At 43.2% G+C, this 21,478-nt stretch overlaps 3 protein-coding genes and 1 long non-coding RNA gene across 4 annotated transcripts; 1 reads left to right on the top strand and 3 right to left on the bottom strand.

The window, feature by feature from the left end:
• Positions 1-2,846: 2,846 nt before the first annotated feature.
• On the top strand, positions 2,847-5,460 carry LOC6897220 (uncharacterized). Its single transcript, XM_002137356.2, has one exon. It carries the CDS (start codon positions 3,640-3,642, stop codon positions 5,458-5,460), a length of 1,821 nt encoding a protein of 606 aa, XP_002137392.2. The 5' UTR covers positions 2,847-3,639.
• A 1,150-nt stretch (positions 5,461-6,610) lies between these two features.
• On the bottom strand, positions 6,611-8,006 carry LOC4801462 (uncharacterized). The gene is made up of 2 exons (XM_033377275.1): positions 6,722-8,006; positions 6,611-6,624 (listed from the first exon to the last, which is right to left on the bottom strand). Exons 1-2 carry the CDS (start codon positions 8,004-8,006, stop codon positions 6,611-6,613), a joined length of 1,299 nt encoding a protein of 432 aa, XP_033233166.1.
• A 4,454-nt stretch (positions 8,007-12,460) lies between these two features.
• Positions 12,461-13,269, bottom strand: LOC26533525 (uncharacterized). Its single transcript, XR_001451688.2, has 2 exons — positions 12,813-13,269; positions 12,461-12,737 (listed from the first exon to the last, which is right to left on the bottom strand). It is a non-coding gene; the product is annotated as an uncharacterized lncRNA (long non-coding RNA).
• Positions 13,270-16,968: 3,699 nt separating this feature from the next.
• On the bottom strand, positions 16,969-19,194 carry LOC4801461 (pollen-specific leucine-rich repeat extensin-like protein 2). The gene is made up of 3 exons (XM_001358516.4): positions 18,843-19,194; positions 18,346-18,498; positions 16,969-18,263 (listed from the first exon to the last, which is right to left on the bottom strand). Exons 1-3 carry the CDS (start codon positions 18,977-18,979, stop codon positions 17,093-17,095), a joined length of 1,461 nt encoding a protein of 486 aa, XP_001358553.3. The 5' UTR covers positions 18,980-19,194; the 3' UTR covers positions 16,969-17,092.
• Positions 19,195-21,478: the final 2,284 nt, after the last annotated feature.

Below are 21,478 nucleotides of genomic sequence, written 5' to 3'. Positions count from 1 at the left end.
CTATTGGCTCTTCCTTATGGCTATACCAAGGATCCGATCTACTCTACTCCCATCTACTTATCAAGAATATACGTATATATGTACTTCATTGGATCGGAGACGCTTTCTTCTGTGTGTTACACAAATCTACACAGAACTAGTATATCTCTATAGTCTTTGAGTATCGGGTATAAATATAGATGAATGCAAAGACTCCAATAGATACAGACAGATAAGGTACATTTGTTTGATATACAAACAGATCGACAGATAATGAATGTGTATCTAATTCAACTGCATTAAGCAGATCCCCCAAAAGCCAAGAATCCACTAAAGTCTCTAAATAGATAGACAGAAATGGATGATCCAGGGAACAGCTCGTGATTTTGGAGATTAACGCGAATTTAGCGGCGCATTTTGCACACATTTTGCCTTCCATTGAATTGAATTTATTTTCAAAACACATAAAAAAATCAACAAAAGGAATATATGGCACAGGGAGGAGTAGATCGGCTGGGATCGGATGGGGTTCGGGTCTGGCCAAGTGCATGACGTTTACGTTTTTGGCACGAAATTTGAAAACGGAAATGATGCAGTGGCATAAAATAGAAAATGGAATCGACATTTCCCTAACAAAGATCAAGATCAATTTGGTATGGTATCCATTTAGAGCTGCTAATAATTAGTAGAGAAAATCTTTTTGATATGGAAAAACCCCCTGACCCACTTCCCAATTGGTTCAAGTTTACAGCTGATTTCAGCCTTCAACCAGATGGCATCAGACATTATATCATTGTGTTATTTACATTTCATATCAAGCCAATTATTGCACAAGTCCAGAAATCCTCCAAGTCTATATGTTTTTCATCGGTGAAACAAAACAGAACCAAAAAGCGTGAGGAAAAACCAATTTGAATGATAAATGAAATCATAAATTTTGCACTTGGGCCAGGGTACAATAGGCTCGATAAAAGCCATTTAAAAAATTCTCATAAAAAAATGTGGCTATAATTTTTGGTTTTCTTTTTGGCGAGTGGCTTTGATGGGGGCGGCGAAAAATTAATAGAAATTAAAATAATACGCCAGAAATGCCACAAAGAAAATATGCCACGAATATTTGGCATGCTGTTTTTTTTTTTTGAAACATATGTTTGCAATCGAGCGGATATATGTGGCCAAATTTATGTTCATTATAGATAAAAGAGTATACAGTGCAGGGCAGAAATGTAAGAGTGGCCGATGGCTACAAAAATTCATAAAAAAACAGTTTTTTCCGGGAATTTTCCTTTTCCTTATAGCCTATAGTTATAGAACGCACTGTGTACATATGTCTCATTGTATTTCTGGCCATAAAAACACTTGATACTTGACGCGTGGAGGCTGAATACCACTTGAAAATAGTTGTTTTGGAAGGAAGGAAATTCTTGTAGACATCTCTGGCCCCTGGCTGGGTCTCGTTGTGGCCGAAACAGTTGGACACTTTCCCTTTTCATTTGCGCTTTTCAGCTTTTCCGCTCTGCTTTTCGTTTGTTTGTTGTGTCTACGCCCACGCGGTCGACCTGGCACTGGGCCAACTGACATTGACTGATGCCAGAACCAGCCAGAACCTGGCAGAACCTGGCAGCAGGGCAGAGAGCACACCAGAGATTCAACTGGTCTTTGTTTGCTCTCCGACCCTGGGTATACCTATTTTTTCTGATGATTATGAGTTTCCAAACATCGCTGGCCTTTCCCCTATCGAAGGTGATACATATGTTTGACTATACATAAAACAGATTTGTAAGACACAACGTGGAGCGCTTATAAATTTGAAAATTAGTGGAACTATTAAAGCGTGCGACAGGCAATGGCGACGCTGAAATTATTGCCACATGCCCCATGTGAGGTGTTGAGCGAATTAATTGAGCGTGTGCCACTAAAGGCTGCCACCAACAGACACAAATAATAATGGTATGTGGCGACTGGCAGATACCTATAACAGGTAGAGGTACTGGTAGTGGAGGAACCTATTCTTGACCACTTTTTGTGGATCGGCAATGGATAACCCCATAGAAACTTCTTTGAGTGGAAAAAATTTTTGAAATAATTAATTTCCTTAAATAATTCCATTTTAAACGTCTTAAAGCCAAATAAGTACAAAATTTGAGTGTGTTTCTATTTTCTTCCCAGGCCTAAAATATAAAAAAATACATTTTTGGTAAACTAAAATTTTTAAAAATTATTTGTTGTTGCTATAGATTAAGACATTCTATAGATTAAGATTATTCTGGCAACTTCTACTGGGAGATACCTACAATAGGTGGGGCTACTGGTGCTGGAGGAACCTATTTTTAACCACTTTTTGTGGACCGGAAATGGCAAACCCCATAGAAACTGTTGAAATTCTCTTTCTTTAAGTGGGAAAATTTTGAAAAAATTTATTTTATGGTCTAGCTTTTAATTTGTTTAAATATACTTCCATTTCAAACCTCTTAAAACCAAAATAAGTACAAAATTTGAGTGAAATTATTTTTGCTACACTACTTAAGATTTTTAAAAAATTTTTGTTTGCTATATATTTAACCAAAACAGTATATACATTTAATAAAAAATTATACAATTTTTTTTAAACAAAAGAGAAAGCACTAAGAATATTTTAAAAGGTACGAAGAAATCTATTATTTTTTCGATGATTTTCTGACTCTTGTTGAAATGTCAAGAACACTCGTATATATATATACTTTTTAGGATCGGAAATGCTTTCTGATGACTGTCTGATTTGCATATCCGTAAGAGCTCCGGCTAATGCTGCACAACTTACACGGATTTTGTTTGACTTTTTTGGGTTTATTTACACACAACACAGACACACTCTTAGGGAACACACAGGAACGCTGAACTATTTCAATTTGATTTGACAAAACGTGATAATTAATAATTGTTTTCGTAAATTTCTCATTTCCGCTTCGCCCACGCCCCAGAGGCGTGTGGCAGGGGCAGCGGTAGGGGGCAACACTTGTTAGTCGCTGACAGGCGGCACCGGCGCATCCAATGCGATGGGGAAATTCATTTTTCACTTTTCATCAAACGCGCACAACGCTCGTTCCAAACGGCACAACAAACGGTTCGCGACTGCCACGGCCAGAATGCTGCTGCCGCTGCCTCTGCCGCCGCTGCCTTGCCTCGGCGGTGTCTGTCTGAGAAAATGTGTCGCTCTCGACGTCGATCAGCGACCAAATGGAAACGGCTTCTCCGAATGAAATCTCAATTGTTGCACAAATAAATTCAGCAAGTGACCCATAAACATGCCACCGATCAGCAGCACAAAAAGAGGAGAACATATTCGGCTTTCAAAACGAAATTGACGCCAGCTGTGGGGTGCACAAGAGCAGATATGAAGCTTAGAAGATCTTAAAATAATTAAAAAGACTCAAGGATTGGTTCATGCTATAGGATGGGAAAGAAAAATAAGAGACAAACTGCAAAACTTTCATTAATTTACTTTTGAGCAGTAAAGTGAATGAATGTCCATCATATCAATCGCCTCAAAGACAGCTGTCATCTGATTAAGTTTACACGAGAGAGAGACCCTTTAGAGCTATTGGAAAACCATTTTCTGATACCAAATTCAGTTCATTCTTTAATCCAACCGCTGTAGGAATCAAACAGGATATCGCTGCAATGTTTGGCAAAATAAAAGTAGTGCTGATACTGCTCCTAGCTCAGGCAGTGTCTGAGGAAACCGAGCAGCCCCAGATGACATTCCTCACCAAACTCATCCAACGTATCCACAAAGAAGTACCGATTCGGACCTTACTCATGCTGCAGCACCACCAAGACAAGGACTGCTCGATTCAGGATTGGAATCCTGATGGTATTCCCATCCTACGAGCCAACGAGCTGATAGAAATAGACATGAGGAAGCACTTCAATCAGAAGTCGGTGGCATTGGTCTGCCTAGAGGAACCCTCCCACCTGAGTCTGCTCCTAGATGCTCTGGTCAAGTCATTCGATCATTTGCGGTATGTGCGAATCCTACTGTGGACGCAAGGGAATCCAACAGAGGAGTTTCTCAAACAGATCTCCGACAAGGCCGAGGAGCATAAGTTTCTTCATATGATCGTTCTGGGACTTCATCAAAGGGGGGAAACGATGCATCGATTGAAACCATTTCCCAGTCCCCGCTTTGAGAGGATCGAGAATGTTTCGTGCATAAAGGGATCCGTTTTCGACCGGCCTACACTCAACTTCCAAGGAAGAACGGCGACCGTGCTGCAAAACCTGAATATTCCCTTTACCATCAAGAATGCACCGGCTGTCGATTTTCCCATCAAGCGGATCGAGGACATGCAGATCGTTGAGTTTGCCATGAAATACAATTTGACTCTGACAAGGGCTCAGAAAAAGGACTCCGATGTGACTGATCCGTACGTCGATATTGAGTTGAGTCCGCACTTTGTTTCAAAGAGCGACCTTCTCCAGCGAGTTGAATCTGTGAATGCCTTTACTTTATCCTCGCTGATGGTTGTAGTGCCCTGCGGCAAGGAGAGAAGCATTGCAAAGGTCTATCGTCTGCTGGACTTGAGGACTTGGTTCCTCTACATCCTATCCGTCTATGCCACGTTCGTGGTGGCGGAGAGCGTCATTTTGGTAGCAACCCATCGCATCTTAGGCCGTTCCTATCGTCTCACCAACCTGAATCCCTGTGTGAATATGCGCGCCTTCAGGGCCATCCTGGGACTCCCTTTTCCCATTGGCCCCAGACTGACCGTCTCACTGCGCCTGCTCTTCCTGGCCATGAGCTTGTTCGGAATGATCTTCAGCAACTTCTTCAGCTGTAAGCTGAGCTCCCTGCTGACCAAGCTTCCACTGCAACCTCAGGTGGAGAGCTTCGAGCAATTGCGGACGAGTGGTCTGACCGTAATTGGCTTATCCACCATACAATCCTTCATCGAGCACGAGATCGATGAAGAGTTCACCAGGCGGTATTTATCCAATGTGAAGTTTCTGGACACTCTAAAGTACGCTGACGCACTGATCGCAGGGAACACAAGTTTCGCCTTTATAGTTGTTAGAGACACCTGGAAAGGATTCGAAAGGTTTCAGCAGATAATTGGAAGGAAGATTTTCTGCGAGTCACAAAACCTATCCATCATAGAGAACCTACCGAAGATGTACAAAATGCAGAAGGGTTCCATATATAAGTGGCATCTGACCAAATTCTTTATGACGTTCTTCGAGTCCGGAATCCCCTCTTATTGGAAAAACACTTTTCATTATAATATCCGAGAACGACTCAATGTCACTATTCCACGGAATCTTAAGCCAGAATTCGTTCCTTTGTCGTTGCATCACCTAAAATGGCTGGGTTGGGTTCTTGCCTGTGGCTACGGCTTGGCCACTGTGGTCTTTCTTGTGGAAGTCTATATGGGAAATCGGAAGAGAAAAGTGGAGAGCAAAGTACCTGCTCCTCTAGGAAACCAGGAGATCGACGCGGTCTAATTGTGCACTTTAAATTTTCAACATACTCATTGTAAACCTTACAGAAACACACAAAAAAGTTAGCAAAAATTAATCCCAATTATGTATCTTACTCGTATATACTTCAAATTTACTAATGGCACATTCTTAATAAAGATTTAGCAATGGTTGAGCTTAATTTCCAAATGGTTTTCTCTAAGCGAAACGTCAATGCAGGTTCATCATATGACAGCTACCTTTTAGTGGTCGAATGTCAATTGATGGAGCCGATAATGTAATGAAAACTATAAGGAATTGTCCTTGTGTCAATTTAAAAGCTGATAGATAAGGAGTTCAAAGTGAAAACCGATGTATTTATTTGTCCTTTTCACGGATATACCCGATATAGAACCGTTTTCAAGGCGTTGGACGACCGTCTTTATACCAAAGGCTATCTCGTGTCAAGGGCAAGCAAAACTGAGAGAGATCGTGGTCTGCCTTGTCTGTCCCACCACAATTACGGAGAGACAGAATCCGGTATACCATATGTGGAGCCAACTGTACGGCGGAGACTAAACACCGAGACTCGGAACCATGAAAGAAGCATTAACAAAATACACGTATTTATTGAAATATATTTCAGATACATTAAGAATAGGCAATGTGCAATCTGTGACTGCCAAAGAGATTCATATAGTGAGATTTGAGTGCATTCTTGTTAGTAATTTCTTGCAATGTTTACAATTTTAAGCAGATAATTAGACTGCAGGGCCCTCCTGGTGTCTTCGAGAAGCAGGTACCTTGCTTTCAACTTTTCTCTTCCGATTTCCCATATAGACTTCCACGAGAAAGACCAAAGTGGCCAGTCCGTAGCCACAGCCAAGGATCCAGAGCAGCCATCGCAAATGTTGGAGGGATAAAGGAACGAACTCTGGCTTAAGATCCGGTTGAAAAGTGATATTGAGGTTTTTTCGAATAATAGTTGGTAAAAATTGTAGCCAATGTGAAGGGATTCCGGACTCGAACAATGTTATGAAGAACTTGTTCATTGGCCACCTATATATGGAGTTCTTCGGCATTTTGTACATCATCGGTAGGTTCCGTATGATTGATAGGTTCTTTGATACGCATACAGTTTTCTGTTCCATCGATTGCTGAAAAGAGTCAAGTATTCCCCAAAACTCTGTAAAAACTACAAAGGCGAAGCTGCCGTTTGAATGAATTATCAATTTAAATACGTCCAGAGCGTCTAGGTACTTTATATTTGGTAAGCATCGCCTGATGAACTCTTCATCAACCTCACTCTCGATGAAGGGTTGCATGGATGTCTCTCCAATTACGGTCAGACCACTGTTCTCCATTTGTTTGAAGCTCTCCACCTGAGGTTGCAGGGGATGCTTGGTCAGCAGGGAGCTCAGCTTACAGCTGAAGAAGTTGCTGAAGATCATCCCGAACAAGCTCATGGCCAGGAAAAGCAGGCGGAGCGAGACGGTCAGTCTGGGGCCAATGGGAAAGGGGAGTCCCAGGATGGCCCTGAAGGCGCGCATATTCACACAGGGATTCAGGTTGGTTAGACGATAGGAACGGCCTAAGATACGATGGGTTGCAACCAAAATGACGCTCTCCGCCACCACGAAGGTGGCGTACACGGATAGGATGTACAGGAACCAAGTCCTCAGGTCCAGCTTATGGAAAACATCTGTGATGTTCGTCACCCTGCCGCAGGGAACCACAACCATCAGCGAGGACACAGAGAAAGTATTAACACATTCAATTTGGTCGACAAGATCGTTACTCAAGACTGGGCGAGGATTTAACTGAATATCGGAATACGGATCAGCCACGTCGGAGTCCTGCTTCTCCGTTAGTACCAGTGTCAAATTGTATCTCAAAGCAAACTCAATGATCTGCTTGTCCTCCGCCCGTGTGACGGGGAACTCGCCCGTTGGTGCATACTTGGTGGTGTAATTTACGGGTGAGTCCCGATTTGGAAACACAAGTGCCTTTTTTCCTAGGTAGTTAAGTTCACGCGGGTGGAATGTGGAGCCTGCAATGCTCGAGATATTCTCAATCCGCTCAAACTGAGGACTGGGAAATGAACGTAAACGATGGAGGGAAACTTCCCCTCTTTGATGACAGCCCAGAACGATCATTTGAAGAAATTTATGCTCCTCGGCCTTGTCGGAGATCTGTTTGAGGAATTCCTCTGCTGGATTCCCTTGCGTCCACAGTATGGTTCGCACATACCGCAAATGATCGAATGACTTGGCCAGAGCATCTAGGAGCAGACTCATGTGGGAGGTTTCCTCTAGGCAGACCAATGCCGCCGACATGTGATTGAAGTGCTTCCTCATGTCTATTTCTATCAGCTCGTTGACTCGTACGATGGGAATACCATCGGGATTCCAATCCTGAATCGAGCAGTCCTTGTCCTGATGGTGCTGCAGCATGAGCAAGGTCCGAATCGGTACTTCTTTGTGGATACTTTGGATGAGATTGGTGAGGAAAGTAATCTGGGGCTGCTCGGTTTTCCCAGGCACTGCCTGAGCTAGGAGCAGCAGCAGCACAACTTTTATTTTCTGCATCATTTCGGTATTACTTTCAGCTCTTGGAGTAAGCGATGAACTGAATGTCCCGTGCTTGTGCTGAGGCAGTGGCACCACAATCTGAAGGAGCCCTCTGCAGATGGTTATTGACAGCTGTCTGCTTCCGATAGGTTGGTGTTCACTTAGCTTAATCAGAAAGTTTATTTGCCTTTCGCTAATTTTATAATTCTGTGTGGAAATGTGGGGTCAATCGATACTTGTTTTTGTGGCTGAGGCGCTGAAGCATCTAAAATTGGATCAATGCTGCCCCCGTCGATCACTGGCCAAGGCGTTAGGCCCAATTCCGATGAATGAATAAATAAATACTCTGTGGCAGCTACTGATTCATTAATCTGTGCACGTACTTTATTTTCAATTCTAATAGATCGTTTTTTGCTAATGTTTGATTTGATGGTTGGATTCCGCTGTTCCACGAATATCATTTTCAATTGATGGCCATAAAATATTACCGCAAATAATCTCACATCTGTGTGTGTGTGTCTATTGTGTCTGGTGGATGGCCACAGACGGTCATTAATCAGGCGGCAAATTGTCACAATTTGTGGCAATTGTTGTCTGTGTTTGTGATGCTGTAATTATGACAATTTTGCGTAATTGTTTTTTTTTTTTCGTTGTCGGCAGTTGGTTATTACCGCCGCACATATGATTGTTTGCATTTAGCGATTGTTGGTGCCGCGTTTACAAGTCGTTCGCTTGGGCTCAACCATTGCTAATTTCATTAAATTCCCTTTGCCCTGATGCATCCACTGACTACTGACTGACGGACACACGTCGTATACGTAATGTGCAATACAGTTTATGAAACGTTAATTAGCGGCGGTAATTTGCCGGCAGGCAGTCGGCTTGTTTGGGTGTCTGTTAATTGACGCACAGCATTTTCATTATGCTGATTGAACCGAAGACAGTGTGGCAGCCACATCTTCAGCTTGTCAAGGGCCAATAAATCAGTTTATACGCTGAATATTACACTGAAATATATCGTGCAAGGCTTCTGGGGAAAATCTGTACTGGATATCCAATCTGTGCGGCTGTCCGGACTGTCAATCATTTGTGGTAGCCTCAAAAACCGCACAGCAGAAAAATTAAGAAAATTTCATGAAAAATTAAATCAGCAAATCTGATTATGCATCGCATACAGAGACCACTCTCAATTTTCCTCAGACTCTGTGTTCGCTGTTCAATTTAGAAAACCACAATTTGTATTTTCCCTCCACAAACACACACACACACAAACATTTAGTGGCACATACATATATTCTCAGTCCAATTTCCATTGCTGACAAATGCAAAAGCCGCGCTCGGCGCTCCGGCTCTCGCTCTAAATGTTATTTATAATAGAATTTATGCCTAGATGGCAGGCATCTATGGACTGGACCAAATGCAAATGGCAGCCTGTCGCCAGAGTTCCAATTTCGACCATGTATCAGATTTTTGTACCCCTCATGCGAATCAATTCAAGGGTTTATAAGGATCTACGTTGGTATATTGCTACGGGATTAAAAGGGAGTATAGATGGGATATTTGGTAGCAACGCTTTTAAAACAGCTCTTAGCTAATTATTTTAAACCCTAATTATATTTAAAATATAAAGTTTTTCCATGAATTTAAATTAGGAGGCATAAAAACTATCATTAAAAAATTTTTTTTAGATTTTTTTGCTTTATTAAATATAGATTTTGATGTACAAAAAATATAGAAAATACAAATTTTCCTCCGATTTTTTTTATCGATTGCTATCGAATTTTTTATTAACTTTACGTTTGGTACAAAAGATAGGGTTCATATAATAGTTAGTTTTTATAAAGAAAGCAATAAACTTGGGGTCCCGAATGTATGCTAAATAGAAGTCCATTTTGGCTTGATCTGGTAAAATGAAAAATCGGCAAAACGGAACTGAATATTCTAAAGTAGTAAATTTATTTTGAAAGAGGATTTATGTAGGTTTCTATCGAGAATTTACATAAGAAAAATATATCTATTGGTGTTCTTTAAATTGAATTTAGTACCAGTGGGGGACGTACGATTTTTCCATGTGGTTTTTTTTACTTTATTACTTCACATTCGCCCATAGCGAATGTTAGCAAGGAAGGAAGGAAATATGATTTCCTTAACAACTTAATTTGGCTTTTAAAAAAGACTTTCAGGAAAAACTTTTATCAAAAGTCAACTTTCTTACAGGAGAAAATAGTAAAGGGAAAAATTACCATAAAAATACCAAAAAATTACCGAAAAAGTTAACTTTAATTGTTTTTCAGATTAAAGTCAATGATATAAATTTTTCGATTAATTTTGAAAAAAATTTAAGGACAAAACTAAATGGAAATCAGTTTTGAGTGGCTTATGGGAAATCCCATAATCGATTCAGAAATTTATAAAGGTATACCCCAAAGTCGTGACACTTGCCTTCGATGTGCCATATACGAGTACACATTTGTTTAAATTTTTCTTTGGGTCTGTGTGGGCGGGTTCGGGGGGGTGTTCGTTCAGCAACCGCAAAATTCAGCAACAGCAATGGCAGACGGCGTTATAATGAACCATTTTGTGGCCAAAAATGGTAGCAAAAAAGAAAAAAGAGACGTCTAAAAATTTCGCCCGATTTCCTTTTCGATGATGCATTTCCAAATATTTCATAGATTGAAAACGAAATTGAAAATGTGCATGGGGCCAAAGGCAAACAACATTGGACATTATATTAAAATGGAGTCATAAATTGGCCAAAAATCTCCTTTTATGCGCGGAGGCCTCCTCTTCAGTGCCACTGCCGCGCCATTGGTGTCCCTTTTTTTGCTTCAGCTGTGGTCTCTTTCTCGCTCGCGTTCTCTATGGGTGTGTGTGCATGTGCCCTGAAGCGTTAACATTGCATGAAGGCAAATCTCAATGGCATTTATGTGCTGTTGTGGCGCCACCATTAATACGGACGCCACGTGCTGCATGCGTGGGGCAACGCGCAGAGGTGGTGGCGCCGGCTGATTGAGGGCCTTGGGGGGAGCGGTGCTGGTGCGCGTTGTCAGGCATTGTCAGCATTGGTGTTGGCCATACAACAATGCCCGCTGGCGGCATGTGTCAACAGCTGTTGCCGTTGCATTCGCCGTTGCAGTTGCATAATTTTTGGCCTTTGCTGTGCCCACAAAATGGGCAACAAAAGCGGTCGGGCATCAGCATCAAAAAAGCGGGAAATGCATTGGGAAAAGTCAATTTAATTACAAACGGGCGCGCATTTAAATTTAAATCAACTGGTCAGCGAAAACCACGTTTCTGTTCCTTTCAGGCTGTGTGGGAATTTCTGATTTACAATGTCATTAGGTGGGAGGGGAGGCAGGGGGGACGACAGCTCTTTAAAGGCAAACTTTAAATATGTCTACCACAGATAGACAAGAGTGTGTGTGCTCCCTGTGTGCGTCTGTGTGTGTGTGTAAATAGTTCACACGGCCAGCTAAAACGGAAATGGCTGCCCCTGTGCCTGTGTCTGTGTTAGTATGCCAATGCAGGCGGCGCGCCGCAGCGTTGCAAGAAGTATGCTACGAAATATTTTCAGTTTCATGCGCCAAGGCTTTACATTCATTGCTTGCCTCTGACACGCCCTGCCTGCCCCCCCCCCCCTCCCTCTCACTCTCTCTCTGTGGCAGAAAAATGGAATTGTTTATTTGCTTTCGCCTTTTCTTATTTAAAACTATTTTATGTGCCTGCTGTCCCAGCGTAAAGTTTGCCAAAACGATAGAAAGTACACACACAGAGAGAGAGAGTGAGAGAGAGGGAGAGGGGTAGCACAGAGACTGGGACAGCAACTGGAGTGTGAAACGTTTTCACTTCCGTGTGGTGCCGTTGGCCCAACGACCAAGCTCCGACAAGTCTCCTCCGGACTACGGACTACGGACTACGGACTCCGGACTCTCCTGCACCACTTTTCTTAGCATGAACATAAAGTTTAGTCGATTCTGTGCAGTTTTTTAGACCCTGTAACTGTAGGCCGAAGCGGGTATATAGGTCTATCGTGGCCAAGGCTGAAGGAGGACATCGCCTTCAGAGTCTTGTGGGGGTTTTTTGGCCAGAAAATTCCAGGAAATACCAGATAATTCTGGAAAATTCTAGAAAATTCTCTAATAGCTAGAACTATGTCGGTCTAATATAAAGAGAGGCTTATAATGGATATAGCAATCAGTGACAGTGGAAATAAATATTTGTTCGTGGTATTGGATTATTTTAGCAGCTGGCCGGAAGTATACCCGTTTCCAAATCAAGAGGCATTGACAGTGGCTTTCATTAATTGGCTAACAAGATTTGCAGTATATATATTTACATATGTACAAGGGATTTATTTATTTACATATATTTAAGGCACAAAAAGTCACAATCCTATTGATATTTACCTGAATTCTTAATACTAAAAATGTACTCCCCTAAATCGCAATTGATTTCTTTTATAACCCATTTGAATGTGAATTTTTTGGCTATGTTTTTATTTTATTTATGGCTTACATTCCGCCTGTAGAATTTCAATTTTCAGGGGTATGCCATAGTCGGCTTATCGCCTGAATGTGTGTAGTTTTCTAAGGTTGTTCTTGTTGCGTTTGTTACTATTCCATCTAAGGCTTACACCCATTTGTGTGGCTGTTGCTGTGCCTTTGCCTCTGCCTCTGCTCCTGACCAAAATCCCATTTGGCACTGAATTGTGTGCGCACATTGAATTTGTAGCAAGCTTAAAACTCGAGCAATCTATGGGCATTAATAGATATTTTATCTCTGTGTGTGTGTGGAAAAATATTTATACCTCTCTCCTGCTATACATACATCGATTTTCGTGCAGTGTAATTGAATTGCCAAGTGCTGGGGTCTCGATTCTTTTTCGGGTGGCGTTTTTTTTTTGTTTTGTGGGCGGTAACATCCGATTTTGGATGTTGAATGTTGGTCAGCAGCCTACAGTCGGGGGGGAGGGGGTTCACTTGAAGATAGTCAACGGTTTATGACGTGTTTATTTGCCACAACAATTGCGACACAATTGTGCCACATGCAGTGACATTTATGTGACCAACTCGACCGACACAGGACCCGTGCGGAACAGAGACAGAGAGGCAGCGAGTGTTGTCTATGAGTTATGGCTCTTCAAGCGGCAACTGCAACCGTTGCATGCAACGTTGACACATCTGACTCTGCGTCTGTGTGTGTGTGTGATAAATGAAGCCTGCCAAGAAAAGCCAAGTCCAGGCACGTGACAATTCCGGGATGCCTTTAAGTGGCTGCTTTAAAAATCTAGGCCTTATATTTAATGGAAAAATTCCCAGAAAAGTTCTTCTTATACATTTGTACATGAAATACGGTTAGGGCTTTGCAAACCCCTCTCATTTCATTCTGAAATACTCCTTTGCCAATTGAACAATAAAGTCATAATACGCTTTCGGCGTATAGAAAGCCTCACACAGCCAGCTAAATGAAAGAAAATGCAATAAAATAACAACTTAACACCTTTGGCGCCCGAATAGACAGAGAGCGGTGGGGAGGGGTACCCCCTCTCTCTATACCCCCAAACAAAAGTTCCAGCCATACACAAATGCGCAGGCAATGCAAAAAGCAAACCGTAAGCGTAGACTAAGCCGATTATAGCACGAAAGTAACGGCAAATGTCTGAGAGACAGATAGAGAGAGGGGGAGTTGAGGGTGGAGGGTGGAGAGTGGGGGGCGAGCCAGAGCTGGAGCAAGAAAGTCGAGCAGGAATTGCGTGGCGTGGCGTGGCAGACAGAGACGGGACAAAGAGCCAGAGCAGGCAATGAATTATCGCACTAGCAGCAGTCGAGACAAAAGTGTTGTAAAAAATGTAGTACTATTAATTTTCTTTGCATATCTTATTGTATCTTCATAAACAGACAAGCACACAAACGTGGCAAGAAGGTCGGAAAGGAGGGAGCAGGGACAACCCTCCAGGAAACTGGCTTAGTGCTAAGAGATTTCTAATTCAGTTGAGCAGAAATAAATTACTTACCGTAATTGTTTGCCATATAAAACTGTAGCAAATAACATTGAGCTCTCTCTCTCTCTCTGTCTCTGTCTATGTCTCTGTCTCGTGGGAACTTTTGAGAGGAAAATTCTTGTTGTTTTAGGTATTTGCTTTGAGCCATTTATGTTTTGGCAGCTGCCGTAAAAGGATTTCTAGCTTGCTTTACGCCTGATGGTAAATAAAAACTTAAATATCCCTGTGGGACCATCTCTATCTCCCTCTCCCCTTCTCTCTCTCTCTTTTGAGTGCCGTAAAAACTTTAACAATTTTTGTAAAATTTATTTACTTGTTTACTTTTAATTTATCTACCGCACACTTATAGTTGACACGATAGCAAATTATTGCCCTTTCATTTTGTGCTTTATATGGGCATAAATAATTGTGCAACAGCAGCAGTAGTAGCAGCACAAAACTGCCTCGGTTACAATTTTTAATTATTTTTTAATGAACTACAAAAAAAAAAAACAAAAACAGAGAAGCGGATAAAAAACCTGTCTCTTACATTATAAATTTATGCATGTTTAAAGTGAATTTATTGCATGTTTAATTGTGGATAATGCGTCAGTTGCAGGCCAGCAGCAACAAGCTGCCACTGCCACCCGGAGGCAGGCAATAACGTGGTAATTTCACTTTTACGATCTGCCCCGCTAGCCACCGGACAGGAGAGTCGTAAAAGACCTGCAACTATCAGCAAATCCAGCCTTATGTCTGGCAGGACATTTCATTCGTCGAAGTTTGCCATCAAGCTTTGATTTTCAAGCACCTTTCACGTTCCAATCCTACACTCCCTGCCACAAGCCCAATCTGAGCGAGTCACGTGCTTCTGGTGGGGCTCCAAAAATCACGCATTAGCTGCCAGTTTGCACTTAAAGTCATAAATTTATTTAAATATATGAGGGTTCCCCTCACATGCATTGCATACGTATAAACGCGAAAGCCCCACACGTTCAGAGAGAGAGGGGGGGACGGGGCTGGACGGCACCGCTGTAAAGCAAAATTTATATTAACTTCATTTTGCCACGGCTGCTGCTTCGGGGTGCTCCCGGGTACGGCTACGGCTACGGCTGCCTCTGCCATGCAGTCATTGCATAACTCATACGCACCGTGTGCCGAGTGAATCGCGGTGCGTGGCAGGCAGCAAGCGCTCCGTGCCGCTCCACTCCAGCCAGCCAGCCAGCCAGCCAGCCATATCACCGACACAAAGTGAAGAAAGGCTGCCTCGAAAAATGGCAGCCAAGAGAATTTTAAATTACGCTTTTGAGTGTCGACGGTTGAGGCCGAAATGCAACTGCAATGTGGAAGAGCTGCAGCTGCAGCTGCAGCTGCATCATTCCCTTTTCGTTGCATGCATTTAATTGCAAATGAAGCAAGAGCTGTTGAGGCAACAGCGGCAGACCCAGAACCAGACCCAGACCCAGACGCAGACCCAGCCAAAGCGCTGACAATGCCAATTGCCATCCTGCAGTCCCAGCCTCGGTCCGTGCCACATCAAGCTGCAAAACTGCAAATGACGTTTAATCAAAGTTGTTGAAATTGATAGCATTGTTTGTAGTGCACGCCGGCGAATGGCAAAATGGCAAAATGCATTTTAAAGTGCGCTAAATGTGTTAATTAAAGCGGCTCCGTCCCTTACATGACTTTGCTTTCGCGTTTCATTGGCCCCCCAGAAAAAAAACGCCCCATAAATAAATAAGCAAAGCAGCCCAGGTACAAATGCAACAGATTTGAATTAGAAAAGTGGCAGCCAACAGAAGGAGCAGGGTAGCATACTCCAGAGAGAGAGAGAGAGGGAGGGAGAGGGAGCTGCAAGGATCCTGGGAAATTGCAACTTAGTTGCTGTGGCAGGCAATAAAATAAAGTCTTAGCCAAGTTCCCATGCAACAGCCAGAAACTGGGGGCACATTTAATTTGTTGCGCAACAAATTAGCATTTATTTTCATTAGGATTTCAACTTCTGCTTAGTGCTGTTCCTCCTTCACTCCCATATGCTCCCATGTTCAACCCATTCATTTTTTCGTCTGCTCTTTGTTTGCTTTTAATTATAAATACATGTGCTACAAGCAATATTAACCCATGGCATTGCAAAAGTCTTAAAGAAATATTCCCTCATATAATTCGTAAAAGTATCAGCAAAGATCGACACAAAGAATCGGCCATAGAACTCTACCAAACAGTCCTCGGTGGGGTGCAGAAAATACTTACTTTTCGGCGAAGTGCATCAGTCGATCCCAAGAAAAAAAAATGCTAAGGAAAACTGATTCTCGAGATTACAAACAGCTAATACAATTTTTGATATTTAAAAAAAGCGATCGTTTCTAAAAATTATTTCGATTTTCAAATTTTGTTATCAAATCTTATATATATATTTTTATTTAAAATATAGTATTCTGTGTTCTACTTTGAGTGCTTTAAATAAAGCTAAATATATATGCTCGAGTATAAAAATTCCAATACAAATTTTTAGATGTTTAATTAAAAAAAAAAAACCAATAATTTCTAAAAATAATTTAGATTTTTTCACATTTTGGTATCAAATCTTGCTTTCTTCTTTCTTTCATATTTTTTTTTTTTTTTAAATTATAGTATTAAGTTTTTTACTTTAAGTCCTATATATAAAACAAAAAATTAAATTAAATAAAATTTTAACACTGATGCTCGAGAATACAAAATTCCAATAAAATATTTGAAATGTTTAATATTTTCAAAAAAACAAAAAGATAATTTCTAAAAATTTATTTGGATTTTCACATTTTTAATATAAATTTTTTTTGTAATTATGGTGTTTATTAATTTATTTTAAGTGCTTTGGATAAATTAAAGTAATTAATAAATTAAACTAATAAATTAATTTAAATGAACTAAAAATATATTATAATTATAATATGTAGAAATTTTTAAGGTCATAAATACGATTTTATTTAATTAAAAATTTTCTAATTTCCAAATCCGTTTTCCACCCCCAATGCCAGCCAATGGGTTAAGGTCCATGCAATTCTTGTGCGCTCTGCTGGTGCTGCTGGTGTATATTTTTCCATAGCCTAGCCCACAATTGTGGGCGCGTGGCATGGTCTTCTTGCATTCAATTAATGCGTGTATAGAAAGCATCGCCGCGTCGCCGATGATGCCGACCATCGTCATCGTCAGCGTCAAAGCCATGGCCGGCAGCAGCATCATCATCATCACCTTGACGGCGCTGGGCATTATCCAAGTAAGAGCTCACGCCCGACTGAGCGCCCAACGAGGCTGAAGACCACGGTGCGGATGAGTAGCGCTGCCTGCTGCCGCTGCCGGCATGCGAGGCGGCGCCAACGTAAGACCAAGGACGCCGCGGATGGCTGTAACGGGAGTCCGAGTAGCGATGCCGTTCGGGGTAGTAGTGATGCTGATAGTAATCGGAATCTGAATCGGAGTCAAAGTCGGGACGGGACGAGTGGTCAATGTGTGTTGTGCGATTAGGATAGAAGTCCGCGGCGCTGGTCTGGGGCGGTCCTGGTGGGGGTCTGCGATGTCCGTAATTATAATCAACATCGTCATCATCATCACCAGGGGGTGGTGGATAATGATGTGAGTCCGTGGCTGGATTGTGATTATGGTGCTGGTGGGGGTGGGGGTGGGGGTGAGGGTGAGGGTGCGGGTGCGGGTGAGGATGGTGCTGGTTCTGGTGATACTGGGGCTTATTAGTCACCACGGCAGCAGCAGAAGCAGCAGCTCCACTATATGGCGACTGCAGCACCACCGTTGGTTTAACAATAACGGGGGCCGGACTAGAGACGGGAACGGAACCGGGTCCTGAGTCCGGCACTGGGACCAAGGCAGCCTGCTGCCAAGATGGGGTCGGCGATGAGGTTTGTTCGCGTGAGTTCATCTCGGCTAATTTATTGAAACGATTGCGACTGCCGGTGTCCGTGAGCACCATCACGGTGGGATTCATATCCGACATGTGATCCTTGATGCAGTTCTGCAGCAGATTCAGGAAGAAGAAGAACGAGAGCAGCGTCAGCGCGGACATCACCCCGCTGGAGTTCTTCTTCGATTTCTTGCCGGCGGAGCCCCTCGTGGGTGGCGGTGGCTTTGGATACGAGTACGAATGGATTGCTGGAGGATGGGGCGGCGGTCGGGGTGGATGGGGCGGCGGATGGGGCATGCCCATGGACAGTGCGGGCGCACTCCCAGCACTGGCATGGTACGAGGTGAACCCACCCGAGGGTGGCGTCTGCTGCAGTTCGTACTCCACCGATGGCTCGATGTGGCTGCTAATTTCAAACTTGCATTAGCCTCTCGGTCTCTCTTTCTCTCTGTGTGTTGGGGTTTGGGGTCTGGCCCGTTGCTTACCCATGGCCGGAGTGTCCGCTGTACGGGGCAGTGCCTGCATAAGCACCGTTGTGGCTGCTGCCAGCGGCGGCCAGCAGCGGTCGTCCCTGTTGCTGGTAATGGTAATGGTTGCTCGGATAGTAATGGTTGGGATAATGCACGCGTTGCGTTTGACTGGAAAATATGGAAAGCGAGAAAAGGGAGTTGGGAAAAAGGTACTCCGAATGGATGCAAATGAGACTCAAACTAGAGGGTGTCCCGAAACTTGTGCGGGATCTGCCTGGCCCTGTAATAAAAGGACTTTCTTTGCATACTTAAAATCACATTTCTTCATCGTACTTTCTCCCATGGCTTTCTCTTATCACTTTCTCTTGAATCACATATGTCCTCCATCTTTCGGGACACCCTTTATCCTGTGAATGTCCTCGTTAAGTGCCTGAGCTCTGCGGCTGCTTTTAGGGGTTGGGGTCTTCATCGCGGGGTCACGGCGAGTGTCACTTTCTGTCATTTCGGCTTACGCATAATTATTCTCCGCAATTGCTGACAGCAGTGGATGTTGTCCCTCCAGCTGTTGTTGTTGTTCCTGTAGCTGTTGCAACTCTCGCAACTGCTCCAGCTGAAGTTGCAAATTTTGACTGTGATTTGCCAGAGACATGCCGTTGGTTTTTGAAATTTCAGCAAATTTAATTGCTAATTGATTCTCTCTCTCCGGCGCGTATGCTTATCACTTCACCTCACTTCACATAAAGCGGCGGATACACTCAACTGCCAGAGGCAGTGGCCACAAAAGGAGTGCCTGATGGCAGCAGGGGCGCCCCAAAACCGCAAGTGACAATGTCGCTTAGGCGACTGGGCTTTTGCCAGACACTTGGCAGGCAGCTATTAACAGGGGCAACACCGGCACCGGCAACGGCACCGGCACCGGTCCGGGCCTGTCATTGTCAGCTGTTAAGTGAGTTTGAGCTGCAACGGCAACAACAACGATCTTAGCACCTGAATGAGGCAGCAGCAAGTGGCAAGCGGCAAGCGGGAAGCGGGAAGCGGCAAACTGCAAACTGCATCTACTGCAAACTGCCGGCTCTGACAATTGCCTGTAAAGTGTTTTGCGGTGACATCGACCAACTGACACACACCTGAACTGGAGCGTTTTACCACGTCCCAACCCACGTTGCACATTTTGGCCAGCAGACAATTAGTGCACGACATAAAAGGCGGCCCAGTAATGCTTCTACACACTCTACTCTCTCCCTCTGGGGGCCCTCGGTGCCCCCCTCCTGTCAGTGTTAATGACGCTGCTGCAGTCGCTTGTTTATTGCATTAAAGCTCTATGGCTGGGCTGCAGCGTTATGCATCAGAAATTGTCATAATTGTGCCATGTCTGGCACTGAGTCTGCCACCCTGCCTCCCTGCCACAGCCTTTGGTTTTAGCTGCCAAATGGAGCTCAGTTCTTGCGGTCTTTTGTGTGGTTAGTCGGAACGTTCTCCGGTTGGTTTATGGAGGGAGATTCCATCTCTCTGCCGTTGAAGATTTATGACTTGGGCTAATAGTTTTCATTGCCAGCAAATGTTTATGGTATGTATTGTCGGGGCATATGCGTTTTAAAGGAGATATAAATTGGAAAGAATTAAGGCATTGGTGGATGCTTCTGAATAACTTCAAATTGGAAGGAATTTCCCTAGATTTCTATAGATTTTCCACTCCCTAAAACTCAGAAAATCTTTAAGAAAATATCTCGACTCTTTCATTCACTTTTTAGCCAGCAAACTGCAACCCCAAAATGGTATTACACATTCGATCAATTACCCACAACATCTAACAAGTCCGGGGCTGTTGTCTTCCCTAAACAGGAAACATTACACTGCAATGGCAAATATTTAACATTTCCGCAGTGGCAGCAGCAACAAAAAAACAACATTTGCTGAATCAAAAGCATATAATAAATTGTCAAATGCTGCTGCACTGCAACTTTTCCACACATTTTCGGCTTTGATTTGTCGCCCAACCCCCCGCCCACCGCCCAACGCCCAACCCTCAGGAAATGTCGGCGAAAAATAGAAAAACACAAAAACTATACAACTTTTGCTGATGCTCCCAAAAAGAAGAAGAAAGAAATAGCAAAAAAAAGGAAAGGAAAGGAAAGCAAATCAAAAAGTCAAATGCCTTGAGGGGTTGCAAAATTTGAGAGTGGCTGGAATGTGTATAAGGGGGGTGGGGGTGGGTAGGGGGACCTTCCCCCCCATGTTTTAGTGTGTAGGGGTGGGAGTATTTGTATTTAGCTTTTGTTGCCTGGCGCCATTGTCAACATATTTCAAGCGAGCCTCGGCCTGGGCCTCAGACAGAGAGTCAATAATAACGCGACTTCTCCCATATTGTGCCCATAGTTCACATTTTCGGGGCTGGGGGAGGGTGGGAAAATGGTATATTCCTACAAGATTTTTATAAGATTTTTATGGCCAGCAAAATTGGTCAGTCCCGCGCCCCGGCCAGAATTTAATGACTGGAAAATGAGGCATTTAAGCCAAGTGCCAAAGAAAGTTCCTTTCGCAAACGTGCCCGGTCAGCCGCTAATATTTATGGGTCTGCATCTGTATCTCGGTCGAGTCGGTCTCTGTCTGTATCTGTATCTGTATCTGTGTCTGTGTCTGTCTCTGTCTCTGAGGGGAGCCAGGCCTGTGGACTGGGCCCCGTGAGGCATGGCCAGGGTTGGAGCTGGAGGTGGAGGTGGAGGTGGGTGTGAGAGCATACATTAATTGCCGTGATTAACACGTAGGCGCATTAAATTATACAGGAAAACGGTAGAGCCAGGACAGTCGAAGGAGTAAATACCCTAACTGATGGATTTATAGGGGAATAATAAGCTAAAATGTTAAAAGGGACTCGGGAGAGTACAAAAAGATGAGAGAAAAGATGAATAAATATATAGAATGATGGCTCAAATGTGAACAGATTGAAAGAAAATGGATGTGAAAAGATGCTTCTTAAAGATGCGCTTGTACCCCGCCCCGAAAGGGTATCAAAACCAGGCCTAGACCCGGGCAATGCCACATCAATTATCGCATATGAAGCTACCAATGCATGCCTCGTTCTCTCTCTGTGTGTCTGTGTGTGCGTACGAGTATCTGTGTGAGTGCATAAATCATTTGGCTACATTAA

This window comes from Drosophila pseudoobscura, chromosome 2, assembly GCF_009870125.1.
Source record: "Drosophila pseudoobscura strain MV-25-SWS-2005 chromosome 2, UCI_Dpse_MV25, whole genome shotgun sequence".
NCBI lineage: Eukaryota > Metazoa > Arthropoda > Insecta > Diptera > Drosophilidae > Drosophila > Drosophila pseudoobscura.
The sequence above is the reverse complement of the archived record's forward strand: the minus strand, read 5'-3'. Positions and strand labels throughout refer to the sequence as shown.

Bases quoted from the DNA above. Each gene is read 5' to 3' on its own strand.
- LOC4801462 (XM_033377275.1), bottom strand. From the start codon at position 8,006: ATGATGCAGAAAATAAAAGTTGTGCTGCTGCTGCTCCTAGCTCAGGCA.
- LOC4801461 (XM_001358516.4), bottom strand. From the start codon at position 18,979: ATGTCTCTGGCAAATCACAGTCAAAATTTGCAACTTCAGCTGGAGCAG. The intron at 18,499-18,842 runs GTAAGCCGAAAT...CATATTTTCCAG, and splicing joins ATTGCGGAGAATAATTATGC to TCAAACGCAACGCGTGCATT. The intron at 18,264-18,345 runs GTAAGCAACGGG...TGAAATTAGCAG, and splicing joins AGCGGACACTCCGGCCATGG to CCACATCGAGCCATCGGTGG.
- LOC6897220 (XM_002137356.2), top strand. From the start codon at position 3,640: ATGTTTGGCAAAATAAAAGTAGTGCTGATACTGCTCCTAGCTCAGGCA.